The 14,927-nt window shown below is 48.8% G+C and overlaps 1 protein-coding gene across 4 annotated transcripts in view; it reads left to right on the forward strand.

Moving 5' to 3' along the window:
- lyst (lysosomal trafficking regulator) overlaps nucleotides 1-14,927 on the forward strand; it is a 93,847-nt gene that overhangs the window by 36,633 nt on the left and 42,287 nt on the right. For 2 of the 4 annotated variants that reach the window (XM_031579328.2, XM_031579331.2), the window contains exons 7-15: nucleotides 696-1,680; nucleotides 1,915-2,103; nucleotides 4,313-4,469; nucleotides 9,427-9,650; nucleotides 10,334-10,400; nucleotides 10,754-10,863; nucleotides 13,051-13,408; nucleotides 13,807-13,963; nucleotides 14,369-14,542. In XM_031579328.2, the coding sequence (XP_031435188.1) occupies nucleotides 696-1,680; nucleotides 1,915-2,103; nucleotides 4,313-4,469; nucleotides 9,427-9,650; nucleotides 10,334-10,400; nucleotides 10,754-10,863; nucleotides 13,051-13,408; nucleotides 13,807-13,963; nucleotides 14,369-14,542 (2,421 nt within the window). The remainder of the gene's footprint in view (nucleotides 1-695; nucleotides 1,681-1,914; nucleotides 2,104-4,312; nucleotides 4,470-9,426; nucleotides 9,651-10,333; nucleotides 10,401-10,753; nucleotides 10,864-13,050; nucleotides 13,409-13,806; nucleotides 13,964-14,368; nucleotides 14,543-14,927) is intronic. The other 2 variants (XM_031579329.2, XM_031579330.2) reach the window with 2 other exon arrangements.

Raw genomic sequence — 14,927 nt, forward strand, 5'->3', positions numbered from 1 at the left:
CTTCACCTTACCCAAGGCTCTCTCTCATTATTTCACTGTTGTTAGAAAAATAAATCCGCAATGCCATCGGAATCCTATTAGAATTCCTCCTTGCGGTGTTGTTATTGCATCTTGAGTGTACACATCCCTGATCCCAGCGGTGTTCGGATGAATTATTTTGCTAATGGCGTTCTCACAGTGCTGAAAGGAACTATGTACTCTCTGGGGGGGGGATCACTCGGTTCTCTCCAGAGGCATCAGTCACTTTTTATTCCTCGCCTCTTAAACAGCATATTGCCACTTGGTTGGCTCTTGAAAGCCTGCTAAATTGTTTATGTGCATTGATTTAAGGGCAGCGGTGCATTCATGGTTGGGTTGCAATTAGATGTGGGCAGCCTTTCTTCAGAGGGGTAGTGGATGGGGTTTTGTTTCATACAAAACAGGAGGGTGCTGGCTGTCATAATCGTGTTGTGATTTACTCCCCCTGCTCCTTTACACATACAGTTCCATGATTTATATTCGCATATATTTGTTTAATGTGTTGGTGGTAGGAAAAGAGATGAGGCTTTTAATATTCAAATCTGCACTATGCTGTGTCAGGGTAAACACATTTCATTTTTTCAGGCTTGTAGTAACATTTGCAAGGTGCTGCCTATTACTGTGATGTTGCTTTCAGCTTGGTTTTCAACTGGTGTCCAAAATGTGTGCCTTCACAGCCGGGTGGTGCGAGACCTCTTCCTGAGCTGCAACGGGCTCAACCAGGTGACGGAGCTGGTGTACCTGGACGCCACGCGCTCCTGGGCCCTCAAGGTGTTTGAGACGCTCATCCTGTGCGGCTGGGAGCAGCCGGTCGAGACGTCCCTGCAGGAGCTGGAGAGGGCAGAGACCCTGGAGAGAGACGCCGTGCTGGGCCTGGTTGACGAGTTGAGGTCCCGAGACACCGGGAGCGGACCCGGGGAGGGTCCCCAAAGCTTCAGCAAGTTCTACGAGGGGCTAAAAGAGGCGTATCCTGGACGCAAGAGCCGGACCGTGGGCAGCAGCGGGGCGACGGGAACCGTGCGGCAGAAAGGCGAAGTGCAGCTCAACGCCATCAACCTCTTCCTGTGCGTTGCTTTCCTGTGCGTGAGCAAAGAGGCGGACTCGGACCGCGACTCGGCCAACGACTCGGAGGACACCTCGGGCTACGACAGCACGGCCAGCGAGCCCCTGGGCAACCGGTTGCCCTGCCTGTCCCCAGACAGCGTGGCGCTGCCCTCCAAGGAGCAGGTGCGCCGGGCCGCCGATGTGTGGTCTGTCTGCCGGTGGGTGTACCTGGCCAGCCCCGCCTTCCAGAGGCAGTTCTTCCGGCTGGGGGGCCTGGAGGTGTGCTCACGCCTCATGACCATGGTCATCCAGAAGCTCACCTGCAAGACCAAAGACGGCAAGCCCAAGAAGAAGCGGGACACCAAGGGCAAGGCCAGCCCGTCCCACCCTGGATCCCCAACTCCGGCTTCCACCCCCACCCCAGGTCAGTCTGACCCAGGGTCCACGGAAGAGACCGTGCCGCAGGAGCCATCGGGGCTCGGGACCAGGGATTCGGCCCACAGTCTGGAGGAGGAGTGGCCCCTGCAAAGCATCAGGCTCCTAGAGGCCCTGTTGGCCATCTGCCTCCACAGCGCCACATCAGCCCTGCAGAAGATTGAGCCAGACCTCTCTCTGCAGGTAAGACCGCACAACACCAGCCAGGTCATCTCTAACCTTTTACCAACTGGAATTCATTCACCGTGGTGAATGAGGTATGTCAGGCTGGATTGTGATTTAAAAAAAAAAAATGTTTGCCTTCTCCCTCTCTCCTCTCACCTCTCTCCCCACCCTCGCTCTCTCTCTTTCTCTCTCTCCTCTCTCCCCACCCTCTCTCTTTCTCTCTCTCTCCCCCCTCTCTCTCTCCCCCTGCAGCTGCAGTCAGTAGATAAGACCCTGTGTGAGGTGCGGGACCATCTCTCCCGCTCCGGCGTGGTGAACTCTGATTTGTCCGTGCCGCTGTTTGACGCGCTGCTCCGCGTGTCTCTGGCCCAGGTCCACTCCAGCCCCGACACCTCTGAGGAGAAACCAGAGAGAGTGAGTCTCGAGTGGAGCAAAACAAATGTAAACAGATTTGTTTATTTATTTGTTTATTTGTCTGTGATTTCAACAAAAACAATCAAACTAACACAGCATTTTCTTATCTCTCTCTCATCCTCTGCCTGCCTTTCTCGCTCTCTCTTGTCTTGTCGGTTGGAGGTTGTAATGTCTTGTGTATTTTAGTGGTGTATTTGTGTGACTAAGTTAGTCAGTGACTTATAAAAGGAGTGTTAAACCTCTCTCTTAAACCTCTCTCTCCCCTTCAGTTGCCGCATAGCCTGTGAACTGTGTAGCACATCTGAAAGTGACTACTGACCTTGTTTGTTGATATAGTTGAGTCCTGTTTCATCTTTTGAAATAATTCAGTCAGATTATGAGGTGAGAAGGTGATTCTCATGAACGTGTGGCTATAAAAGGGTGTTGGGCACATGTGATTTGTGACCCTCTGTGTTGGATAGGTAGTACGTTACTGCTGGTGTGTGTGTGTGTGTCTGTGTGTGTGTGTGAGAAAAACAGGGACTGTGAAATGGCAAAAGAAAGTGTGTGTCTGTGTTCTCACTTTGTATTAACATCTCAGTCTGCTTAAGCTTGTTCTATAGCCATGGCTTTGAATATTTATGTAACAGCTGCTCTGTTTTCAATTAATCTGGGTCTGCTTTGTGAGGTCTTAGGAGAAATCTAGATTAGGACTTTCATAACACTGCCAGTGGCGTTGTTTGGCTAAATTTAGGATGGTTGTCAGCTCTCTGTAGCCGTTACCAAAGTTACGGCCTAAAAGAGGAGAAAATTATTATTCACCGTGGTTTAGATTTTTGAAGCGATTTGCTGGTTTGTGACCATCCTGAAAAGCATTAGCCCCACCGTCATCTCATTAAAGCCATAGTCGCCTTAAGGAGCAAAAAGGGGTTGGTAGAAAGGACCGGAACATGGCATGGCGAGGTCTGCGGCCTAACCCCAGATGAAAGAGCCTCTCTCTCTGTAGTGGGGAAATCTGAATAAAGAAGGTAGCATTTACGGTAATCCCGGCTTCAAAGGGACGGGACGGGCAGCTGCACTGCGCTGCGAGAGGGCAGATGCTGGATGTCGGAGCTTATTTTAGGCCCGTGGTGAAATGGCGTGACCAAACTCTGGAGGTGCCTGGCGGAGCAGAGAGCTCGTCCGTGTGGTCTGGTCTGGTCTGGTCTGGTCTGGATGACTCACGGGGCTCTCTTCCTGAAAACTTGCCTCCCTGGCCTGCTGTGATTTGTTACAGGCCTGCGGCCTTTGGAGTTCAAGAGCTCCATTAACTCTAGCTAAAGATAAACGAATAAACTGTGTGTGTGTGTGTGTGTGTGTGTGTGTGTGTGTGTGTGTGTGTGTGTGTGTGTGTGTGTGTGTGTGTGTGTGTGTGTGTGTGTGTGTGTGTGTGTGTGTGTGGTGTGTGTACGGTGTGTGTGTTTGTGAGAGCGAGAGAGAAAGAGCGCGTGAGGGGGAGAGAGAGAGAGAGAGAGAGAGAGAGAGAGAGCGTGAGCAAAAAAAGAGTGAAAGAGAAGGAGAGCCAGCAAGGGATGGCAGGAGGGAGGAAGTGTGGTAGTGAGTGATAGAGGGGAGGGGAGTGGAGGAAGGGGAGGAGAGGTAGTGGAGGGGGAGGGAAGTAGGGAAGGAAGGAAGGGGAGGAGAGTTGGAGGGAGTGAGAGGGGGGAGGAGACGGATGGTAGGAGGGAACCCGAGTGATTGAACTCCTAGGGAACATGGTTGTGTGTTTATGTCCCATTGGTCAGCTGATGAAATCTTATGACCCAACATCATCTCTTTTTTTGTTACTATTACGCTCTGGTTATCACTTTTGCATTGCCTTTTGACAAATGGTCCACTTTTTGAAAACACTCGTATCACTGCCGTTCTCAAGATGGATTTGCTACCAACTCAGACTGGACAAGGCTTTTCACTCCCTGGATAAAAATTCCTGCTAGGCTTGGTGTGAAGTGGAGCAGGGTAAGAAGGTGTAATCCCCCTATCCGTGTCCACTGGATGGCTCTGGTTCTGTCTGTGATGCAAGCTCTATGGGGGTTTGCTGAACATTAGCGAAGAGGCTTTAGTGAGGGGAGAATAGATGAGAAATGTGATTGGGTGCTACCTGTGGTCCTCCTCTGTGGGGAAATGATTTTCAGCATTCAGATGCCTTGACTCCAATCTTACTTCTTTTTTGTCTTCCTCTCCTTCTGCCCCCCCTTCTCTCATCTCTCTCCTCCAGAAGGTCCAGGCCACTGTGGAGGCGCCCGCCCTGGGGGGCGAACTGTCGGAGGACGCGGACGAGTCGCAGGTGTGTGGAGGGTGTCTGCCAGGAGAGGAGGAGGGCTACGAGGCCGACAGCGAGAGCAACCCAGAGGACTCAGCCCAGCAGGACGAAGGTAGTACGGAAACGCCCCAGCACTGCCACGCACATACACACACACACACGCACACGCACATGCGCGCACACACACACACACACACACACACACACACACACACACACACACACACACACACACACACACACACACACACACACACGCACACAATCATGCATGCACACACACACACACGCACACACACGCATACAAATGCCCGCACACACAAATGCACACACACACACGCACACACACACACGCACACACACACGCACTGTACCATGCTGATCAGATGGAGACTGAGGGGTGAGGCTGAGTCTTACCCTGTGCTGTGCCAGATAGACTCTGGCAGGAGCAGCAACAGGAAGAGCCATGAGGACCTAAGTCATTAGTCGTATTTTTATGTCGAGATGATTTTAATATATATATGTGCGTTTTGCCACATTTTATTGTATTTTATTGCGTATTTATAAGCCCCTGGATGCCCAAGTTTCGTTCGGGATCAAGAAAAGATATATTTGTTTATCTGTCTTCTGTGCCTGAGGTGCTCACCATCTTGGCATTTCAGACATGGGGTAGGGGAGGGTGGCGTTGTAATCACTGCAATGCTGTCGGAACAAGTCATGGCTGATGTCTTGTTTCGGCCAGGGAGTTAAACGAAAGTCACGCTGATGTTACATAGGCTGCTCTAAACTCCTTCCAGGTTCAGCTGACCCGTCTGCTGGGCTCAACATCCTGTCCCGGGGGCGTTGTGAGCTCGCTGAAAGGCTGTCTTTCTGTGCTTGATGATGAGTCATGGTGGCTAGTGCTTTAGTTGCAGACGTGTGTGTGTGTGTGTGTGTGTGTGTGTGTGTGTGTGTGTGTGTGTGTGTGTGTGTGTGTGTCTCCAGAGATGCTTAACAGACTGAGGTATAGCTGTATTCTGTTGTGCACAGCATTCTGTCTGTGTGTGGGTGTCTCTGTGTGTGTGTGTGTGTGTGTGTGTGTGTGTGTGTGTGTGTGTGTGAGAGAGATTTGTATTCATAGGGCCTATTCTCTTTGTTTATCCACTGACGTAGGTAGGGGACCAAGAGGCCCGTTAAAACTGTTTGCAAATGCAGTTATAGTACGCTATAAAACTGACACAATTAAAACAAATAAATGAAGTGCTGGTGGGTGGAATTGATGGCTAGATTAGTGGTGTTTGTCTTTACATTCTTTTTGGCCTCGCAAACTGTGTAGTAGACTAACGTTACGGTTTGAGTGAATAGTGAGTGCAATACGGCGAAATGGATGATAAAAAGCTTCTGAATGGAAAGTTTACTTTTAAAAGTTGTGTTGTGCAAAAGAAGCGAGCTTCACTGTTGTCTGAAAATGTCAACAGGCAGCTGGCTGAAAGCAAAGAAGTAGTAGGCTTACCTTTTATTGGTAACCTAACTGTTACGGTTCAATGTTTCTGAAATAAGAGGCCTGACTGCTATGTTCCCAGCAAACTTGAAAAAAAGAAAATATTAAGCCATGGTTTAACTGCACTATAGGCTGAGTCCTTGTTTACCTGAAATGTGCACTTTATAATTTTATTTTGTACCGCCCTGTTTGGCAATATTGGTTTTCAATAAAATAAAACAAGCCAATCAACTTTTCCATGTTGATAAGGGCATTTAAGTAAAAATAAAATGATGGAAAAAATAAATAAACGAAGAGACATTTAGAATAGATAAAAATTTGCGATTAATCGCGATTAATTTTGAGTTAACTTTGACATAAATGCGATTAATCGCGATTAAATATTTTAATCATTTGACAGCACTAGTAGTTAGTAATCATTGTGATTCCAATGGCATAGGGATTAGATTTGCATTTGGGGAGTCTGAGATCTGAGAGAAAGTTCTATTTTATTGTCTGTCAGATTTAGCAGAGGTGTTGATCAATAGGTTAATTGAACCCTTTTTTTTACCCATTTTCCAAAAAACACTGGTGTTTTTTTCTATAGAGAGAAACATTCAAGTCTTAAATAACCTGGATTTTGTCACTGGCGGTTTGGTCAGACAGTAGCTACATTAACTTATTAGTATATTATTCTGTTCATATTCCCTGGAGTTAATTTAGACTTTTGGAGCTGATTATGACTAGTGGGTGCTCATCAACGTTAGTTAGCTGAAGTCCGTCCTCTCTTATGCTATAAGAGTTCTAATCATCTGTCAAGGCTCAGGACCAGTGTCAGCGTCTCCTGAAGGAAACGGACCTTTTGAAATGTCTTGTGTTTGGCTACATGTTGCAGTCTTGGCATTGTCTTGTCATTGATTGGTGGCATCTGTCCACCCCATGGTTGTCTGTTGAATGGAGCTGGTGGCAAGACCATGTCGGTGAGATCACAACTGTGATATCACATTAGTGACCACATCAGTGAGACCACTGGCTGTTTCCCTGTGCAAAGCCAGCTAGACAAAGCAGGGAGGGAGGGAGGGTGGGAGGGAGAGAAGGAGGGAGGGAGAGAAGGAGAGAGGGAGAGAAGGAGAGAAGGAGAGAGGGAGAGAGGGAGAGAGAGAGGGAGAGAGAGAGGGAGGGAGGGAGAGAGGTAGAGAGAGAGGTAGAGAGAGAGGTAGAGAGAGAGGTAGAGGTAGAGAGAATGACAGAGAGAAAAAGAGGGAATGCGAGAGAGAGAATGAAACATTTAGATAGAGAGAGAGAGAGAGAGAGAGAGAGAGAGAGAGAGAGAGAGAGAGAGAGAGAGAGAGAGAGAGAGAGAGAGAGAGAGAGAGAGAGAGAGAGAGAGAGAGAGAGAGAGAGTGAGAGAGTGAGAGTGAGTGAGAATGAGAAAGAGCTCTGATCCCCTGGCTGTGGTCACATGGGCCACATTCCACCTCCCTCCAGTCTCCCAGAATGCACGCATTGTTCCCTGGCCATGAGGTAAGGCTGCTGCAGACCGCCGCCTTATGAGCACAATCTTGTGACTTGGAAGTTTTGACAGTTCAGTTGCACACGGGCTCAAGCACACACCACACACACACACACACACACACACACACACACACACACACACTAATATACACACTCCCACAAACACACGCACCACACTCACACACATACTCTGACCTGCACACATTTTGTTTTGGTTCCTTGTAGTCATGATGCTTTGGCCTAGATTTCTGCAAGGTATACAGTGTGTGCAAGTGGACGGATTTTCTGGTTACTGATGATGGAATGTCTGCAGGATTGGTGGTCTTCTTCATTGTCCACCGCGTGTTTGGAATTATGGAACAAGCTGCCAGTTGGTAACATATGTGTGCCATAATTCAAACTATAAATGCACTTGATGGATTGTTCATTGATCCAAAAGCTCAGGCTTGATGAAGAAATCGTTAGACAGGTTTTATTGACCAGCAGTGTGAACTTCTATCAATACAGTATACAACTCTACTCTGTGCTGGCAACTGTAACTCTCTTGTGCATGACTTAAATTTCAGGCCACTGGAATTTAATAGATCTCGTCCAACTCGTAATCATGTCATTTGACGAGGCTTCCAGTAAGCAGCGAATCTGATTATGTTCCAGAACTCCATTAGTAAGTTAGCAGCAACACAAGTTGTATGCCTTCTGCATACCATACGGCCTCCTGAGGTCCAGCCATAACCCATAGGGATGTATTAGCAGTGCTTCAGGAGCTCTGGCCTCTGGCTTTGCGAGAAGGTTTGAGAAAATGTAAATTGTTAATGGCCCTACATCAATAAATAAATAGATCATTAATTAAGATTGAATTGAACTAAGATCAGCTAAAGGTAATTTATTGGAATCCTTTTCCTGTTTCATGTATCAAATGTAAGGCAAATGTGTGTATACACACACACACACACACACACACACACACACACACACACACACACACACACACACACACACACAAATCAATCTCCCAATAGTAAATCAAATGGCAGCAGCTCCAGGGCCCAGTCTGAATTGCAGCCGTGTGTGTGTGTGTGTGTGTGTGTGTGTGTGTGTGTGTGTGTGTGTGTGTGTGTGTGTGTGTGTGTGTGTGTGTGTGTGTGTGTGTGTGTGTGTGTGTGTGTGTGTGTGTGTGTGTGTGTGTGTGTGTTTGAAAAAGAGAGGTGGCCATAGAGGGAGGGAGAGACGGAGAGGTGGGGGAAGAGATAGAGAGAGGTGGGTGAAGAGATAGAGAGAGATGGTGAGGAGAGGGAGAGAGAGAGTCATCAATTAAATGGTCACTATGGCTCCTGCTGGGTTTGGTCGCTGATCAATCATTTGGGGGGGACTCCCATCATGTCTGCCACTCCCAGCTTTGGAGCTCTGAAGATCAGCAGGCCTCACAGCCTTTAGCCTAGGGGCCAGCAGTGTGAGGATGGTAGTAGGACTGGAGCTTCTGTTCTGCAGCACCAGCAGAGCAGGAGACCCATCAGCTAGGGGTCTGTACGTATGAGGTGGCTAGCATACACACACACGCAGGGTAAAATCCACTGCTGTATGCTGTCTGTGTGTGTGATTGAAGAGACCAGTCCCAAAGACTTGCTTCCACAGTTGGTTGTTTGTGTTTGTGTTGGGGCTGGTTTTGATTGCTCATTCTCCGCCCCCAAAAAATAGTTCCAATCGGAGTGCTCAGCATGTTGCCAAGCAACTAATATTATCACTGCAGCCAAGTTGCATCAAAGAGGCCGCATGTACACGCTAATTTGTACACTCACCTGTTTTTACTTTGTGTGTTCATTCATATGAGAAGAACAAGCCTACTCCATTTGCTTCCTTTCCTCACAAAAAAACTGTCAAAAATCACTGCCAGTCGTTCTGCTCTCTCACTTTGAGTTCATTGAATGTTGACGTTCTCAGCGGTTAAAGTATATCGAACACGGACTGATTACTAGCAGTGTCCGAGTGGGGTTGTGCCAACATATCCCCATAAATAGTAGTGATAAATAGTGTTTCACAGCTGTAGTAATAGCTCCAGCCTTGGCTAATCCTTTGTGTTTGGTGTTGTCTTCTCCAGGGGTGAAGGTGGAGTCGACCCCATTGGGGGAATGTGCGTTTGGGCCAGTGGTAATGGCCGAGGGGCCTGGCCGGGGCTTGCTGCTCTTCCCAGAGATCTGCACCATGGAGCTGCAGCTGCTCGCTGCCGGCTCGCCGGACCTCGACGTGCTGGGCCATGTGCTGCAAAGCCTTCTGGGAGCCGTGCGCAGCAACCACCGCAACGCCATGCTCCTTTACAAACAGGTCAGTGCACTCACTTACATGCATGTGTGCATGTACATCGACCTAGGCACAGACTCTCACAACACTCCGATACACACATTTGGGCATATATATATATAATAGATAGGCTTATATAAAGACGTTGTATGTAGAAATACATGTGTTCACACTTCCACAGGCATTAGTACACAGGCACTCCTAGATCCCGCACATGTGGGGAGTAAAGGAATAGTACACAAACAAACCTGTCTGTTCTTCCACTCCCCTCGTGTTCGGCCAGAGACGCTCGCCTGCATGTTAAAGTCCCAAGCCCTAACTTTGAGCTCCTCTCAGCTGCTGACATGTTACGATCAAAGCCTACTGAAGAATGTCAGGATGCAAATATACATTGTAATGTTACATACTGCAGCTTTAAAACAGAGAGCTGAGAGACCTTACCTAGTTTGGTCTGGTTGTCATGTTGGCTATCCTTTGATCGTGTGATTGCACTGGGCATGGTCTAACAAACAGTACTGACATAACAGTGATTTGGTGAAGTGCAAATGGGCTGATCTGTGATGACCATTAACTGGACTTGGCCTCATCAAAAATCTGTGCATCACTGTTGTGCCAAGCTTGCAGCAGGCATGTGCCATGTTGGGATCACGGCTCAAATTGTTGTTAGTTTGGAACGCGTGAGTTTAAGTGTCCCGTCACCTCCACAGGGTGCTGTGAAAACCATTCTCGGAGGCTTCCAGAACATCTTGAGCCAGTTGGACCCCTGCTATAAAGGTCTGTTTCTTCTCTTTCCTTTTCACGTCCGTCTGGCATGCGTGCGTGTGCGTGTGTGTGTGGCTGTAGTCTTCATGCTCTCTGTAGTCTAACGGCTGGCTGATTCCAGCTGCTGTCCCGTGCCACAGAGTGTCTTTAACCCTGAGGCAGTGGTGCTTAGATGGAGACCTATGCTGGTGCAGTATGTGTGTGTGGCTGCAGATGATCATGTGAGAGTGAACGTGTGTGTGTTGTATTATCTCTTTGTGTGTGTGTGTGTGTGTGTGTGTGTGTGTGTGTTTGTGTGAGTGTCCATGTATGTGTGAGTGTCCCTCTGCGCTTGTGTGACTTGTGGCTGGCTCCATCCCTCACAGAGTGCCAAACTGTGCTGGTGGACCTCCTGGTTGCCATGGTGAGTGAGCGGATCACGGCAGAGGAGCTTGCACTGCTGGTGCGCCTCTTCCTGGAGAAGACACCGCCCACCGTGAGTACCACACACACACACACACACTCCGTCTCTCTCTCTGTCTCTCTCTGTGTCTGGCTCACTCTCGTTGCCATGTCTGCCTCTTGTTCCCTTTGCTTGTCTCTCTCTCTCTCTTTCTCTCTCTCTCTCTCTCTCTCTCTCTCTCTCTTCTGTCTGTCTGTCTGTCTGTCTGTCTGTCTGTCTGTCTGTCTGTCTGCTTTTGTTATTTCTGTGATCCCCCTATACTGTCAAATCTTCCACCCTGTAGCCTTCATTGTGCACACTCTCATTAAGGTCCAGTGCTAAAACTCAGACACAGGCTTCCCAGGCTCTTGTGTCTCTCAGAGGTTCCATCTGTAGGATTTCATCATCAGCTCACAGCCAAAAGTAAAGGGAGCAGTGAGGTTGTATCACAACCACCCACTAAGCCCATCACTCACTCTCTGGCTCCTCTGTGATGTGAGTGTGTGTGTGTGTGTGTGTGAGTGTGTGAGTGGGTGAGTGGGAGTCTAATTAGAGGTCTCATTTGGTTAATCTGCAGAGGAGCTCAAAATGCTGACACACACACTTCACCCTGTTATTCCTCATCCTGGCTTCAGCCTCTTGCATAGAGTGGACTGTTAGCCCCCCCCCCCCCCCAATCAGAATTTCCCCCGTACGCCTGTGTTCCAGTGTCTTTGACGTGATCTGATATGAATAGCACACATATCCAGTGTCCAGTGGTAATCCGCACCCTGGTCTGGTGCCTCCTCTCCTCCAGCTATCTCCTGCATGTTTTGTTTGTAGGAGACAATGTTTTATTTCGCCGTGTTTTTGTACATTTACTGGCCTTGTCACTTGGTCAGTCACTTCATTCGGAAGAAGTTTGCTGGTTGACATTTGGACAGCGAAAGGTTTAATTAATATAGTGTAGTGTTTTTATGCTGGTCTGTGAGTCCATTGGGGCCAGTGACTCCAAGGCATTTCCAAGCAGACTGCCGATGTCTCATTGACCCCTCCTGACAGTGTTGGGGCGCCATTTGTCCTTCGCCCAAGAGAGGACCCCCCCCCCCCCCATGCTGTGTCACCTGGCACCCTCGCTGTCCCCGCCCGCAGTGTGACTAATGGCACATCGCGGTGCGTTTTCATCACCCTGGTGTTAATGAAGTCCTCTGGGGAGCCATAAGTCAATTTGATTAGCCTCTGATGTGCACCTTCGTGACACAATCACCGCACCTTAATATTGCCTCCTCCTGTGTGCTGTTTGGAAGAGATACAAGTAATTTGCTTTCCGTATTTTCTTTAATAATGAGAGTCTTTCTTCAGGTGAAATGATTGTCGAGTACTGCATTTCTGTTTAGAGGATGGTCTAGAAGTGTTTGTGTTCAGTATAAATGAGAGGACTAGTAGGTCTCTGAGGTGTTTGTGTGCCAGTATAAATGAGAGGACTAGTAGGTATCTGAGGTGTTGTTAGCAGTCAGCATATCCAGAAATATCTTCCTCAAGCACACAAATAGGCTACAGATGCATCAACCCAGCTCTTCCAGAGTCCTGCACATACCGGTATGTTGATGTTTGAATACACAAGCGGCAAGTGTGTTGATGGTAATGGCCAATCAGAGCACCTGTTTGACTACTGAGCAAAGACCAGGGCGATTTTATGTGAATGATTTACATCCTGACTGAGTCGATATCTTGGTACAGTTGTCAGGAATTGTCGAAGATTTTATTCTTACTTAGAAAGAAGCCTGTTTTGTGTTGTGAATGCACTCCTGTAATGGTGAAAACAGTCTGTGATGTGAGCTTTCTGTACAAAGAAGTGCATGCACAGGGATCGGTGATCTAATCCCACTTAAATTAAACAAGCGTGCTGTTTAGCAGGGTAAAGAGCATGGAATCAGCAGCAGCCACTAGGATCATACAAAAATGTCAGTAATCCAGCTCCAAGTCTGTAATCCACGCACGTACAACACGGACACAGGAGTCCTTTTGGCTCTTTTTTTTTCAGTCCAAAAAATGACTTGACATTTAGTTTTGTGGGGATTGTTACTACACATGCATTGGACTCCTGTAGTGAGTCATCAGATCTCTACTCTTCCTGTTCCTCAGCATGATTCAAGCCTCCAGTTTTAAAGTGTCTCGTTGTCCTGTTCCTGTTTTTCTGTCTTGTTGTCCTCACAGCTTGCTCCTCCTCCTCTTCATTCTCTTTCTTTTCTCCCCTGGCAGGAGGTGCTGCTGAGGGGCCTGCTGAAGATCGTGCAGGCCAACATGCGCCTGCAGCCGCTGCACTTCCTCTCCTTCCCCTCCGTGCTGGGCCAGCCTCAAGCCGGCGGCGCCTCCCCGGGCCTCCGGCCCAACGGGGCGGCCGGGGGGAAGGGTGTGGGCAGCCTGTGGAGGGGCAAGCCTTCCCCGGGGGCGGACGGCCGTCTGGGGCACCTGCGCGCCTCCCCCTGGCACACTGCGCCTCTCCACCTGCCCCTGTTGGGGCAGAACTGCTGGCCTCACATGGCGAGCGGATTCAGCGCTGCCCTCTGGTTGAAGGCACTCCGGTCAGAGGATGAGGAAGAGGGCCTTGCAGAGAGAGGTGAGAGCCCTGACCAACCACTGCCCCAGGACCAGTCAGGTGCCCTAAGCCATGCACTGTGTTTTATAGGACTGCATACAATTTTGTCCTGTCCTTATCACAAGTCGTGCCAGTGTCCATGTACCATGCTCCAAGTCTTAGGGCAGTGGGCAGTTATATGTGCCACATGGAGCGTGTGTGTGTGTGTGTGTGTGTGTGTGTGTGTGTGTGTGTCTTTTGGGCTATGCAGTTTTATCTGTCTGGATGGGTAAACATCCTGCCAGACCCAGTCTACTTCGTTGCAACAGCATTAAATGGGGTTCCATTAAAGACACTAACCTAACCTTCATTACATGTTGGCTTTTAAGCCTCTATTTATGTGAATACTCTTTATCTAAAACACCATACCTGTACTCCAGCAGAGGAATCTGCGCCAGCAACCGAGGCCCTGCAGGCTGCCCCTGTATCAGGGGAGAAAGCGGCTGACGATGGCCTCTTCCACATCCTCTCCATGGGCTCAAAAGCCTTGATGCTGCAGGTGTGGGCTAACCTCTCCACTGGCACCTTCACCTTCAGGTGAGAACCGCTGACTCTTCAGCAGCATCTGCTGCATCCCCGTTTTACAGAGGCTAACTCTGGTCAGTATGATAGTTCAGATGTAGTCCAGATAGGGTGTCTGTCGGAGCTGTGCCACCTGCACGCTTGACATTCAGCCGTTATTGGTATTGACCTGCACTCCATCTTCAGTCTTTTCAGGGTGCTCTTTGTCACTTTCTTCACTCTCTTTCTGCCTTGACTTGGCCAGAGTAACTGCAGGAGTCACTTTCATTGACTTCACCTTGATGTTCATTGATGTAATGTGCAGGCATCAAGTCAAGACAGTAAAAAAAAAACCTGTGTCTGTGCCAGGTAGGCATATACTGTATATCAATCGATTCCACTCCCTTACATTATGGACCTCTTTTCTTCCATCCCTGGCAGGATCTGCGTCGACCCCAACGATGAGATGAAGGCTGGCCTGCTGGCCCAGGTGGAGTCTGGGGAGGGTCTCCTGAGCCCCGGCCAATGGCAGCACCTCAGCCTCACCTACACGCAGCAGCCCGAGGGGAAGAAGAACGTCCACGGGTGTCTGGTCATGTGGGTGTGTGGAGTCAGGTGAGGAGCAGGGGATCACTCTGTGTGAAATCAATCAAAATCAAATCAAACTTTATTTGTACAGCACATTTCATACAAGGAGGTAACACAATGCGCCTCACAGTAGGAAAGAAGGGGGGGGGGGGTTTACAAACACTTGTAAAAAAAAAACACAGATTTTTCTGAGATAAATAAACAGGCAATGACGTACTAACCATACTGGCACCGTAAAGGACTGCTCAGCATGGTTATCGTCAAACTAAGAGACAGCTACTGGGTTCAGGGGGGGGATGGGGTGGGTTGGTGGGGTCAGTGTGTGTGTGTGTGTTACTGATGCATGTCCTCAGTGAGGAGCAGGGGATCTGTGTGTGTGTGTGTGTGTGTGTGTGTGTGTGTGTGTGTGTGT

The sequence above is a fragment of the Clupea harengus genome, chromosome 13 (genome assembly GCF_900700415.2).
Source record: "Clupea harengus chromosome 13, Ch_v2.0.2, whole genome shotgun sequence".
In the NCBI taxonomy this organism is placed as follows: domain Eukaryota; kingdom Metazoa; phylum Chordata; class Actinopteri; order Clupeiformes; family Clupeidae; genus Clupea; species Clupea harengus.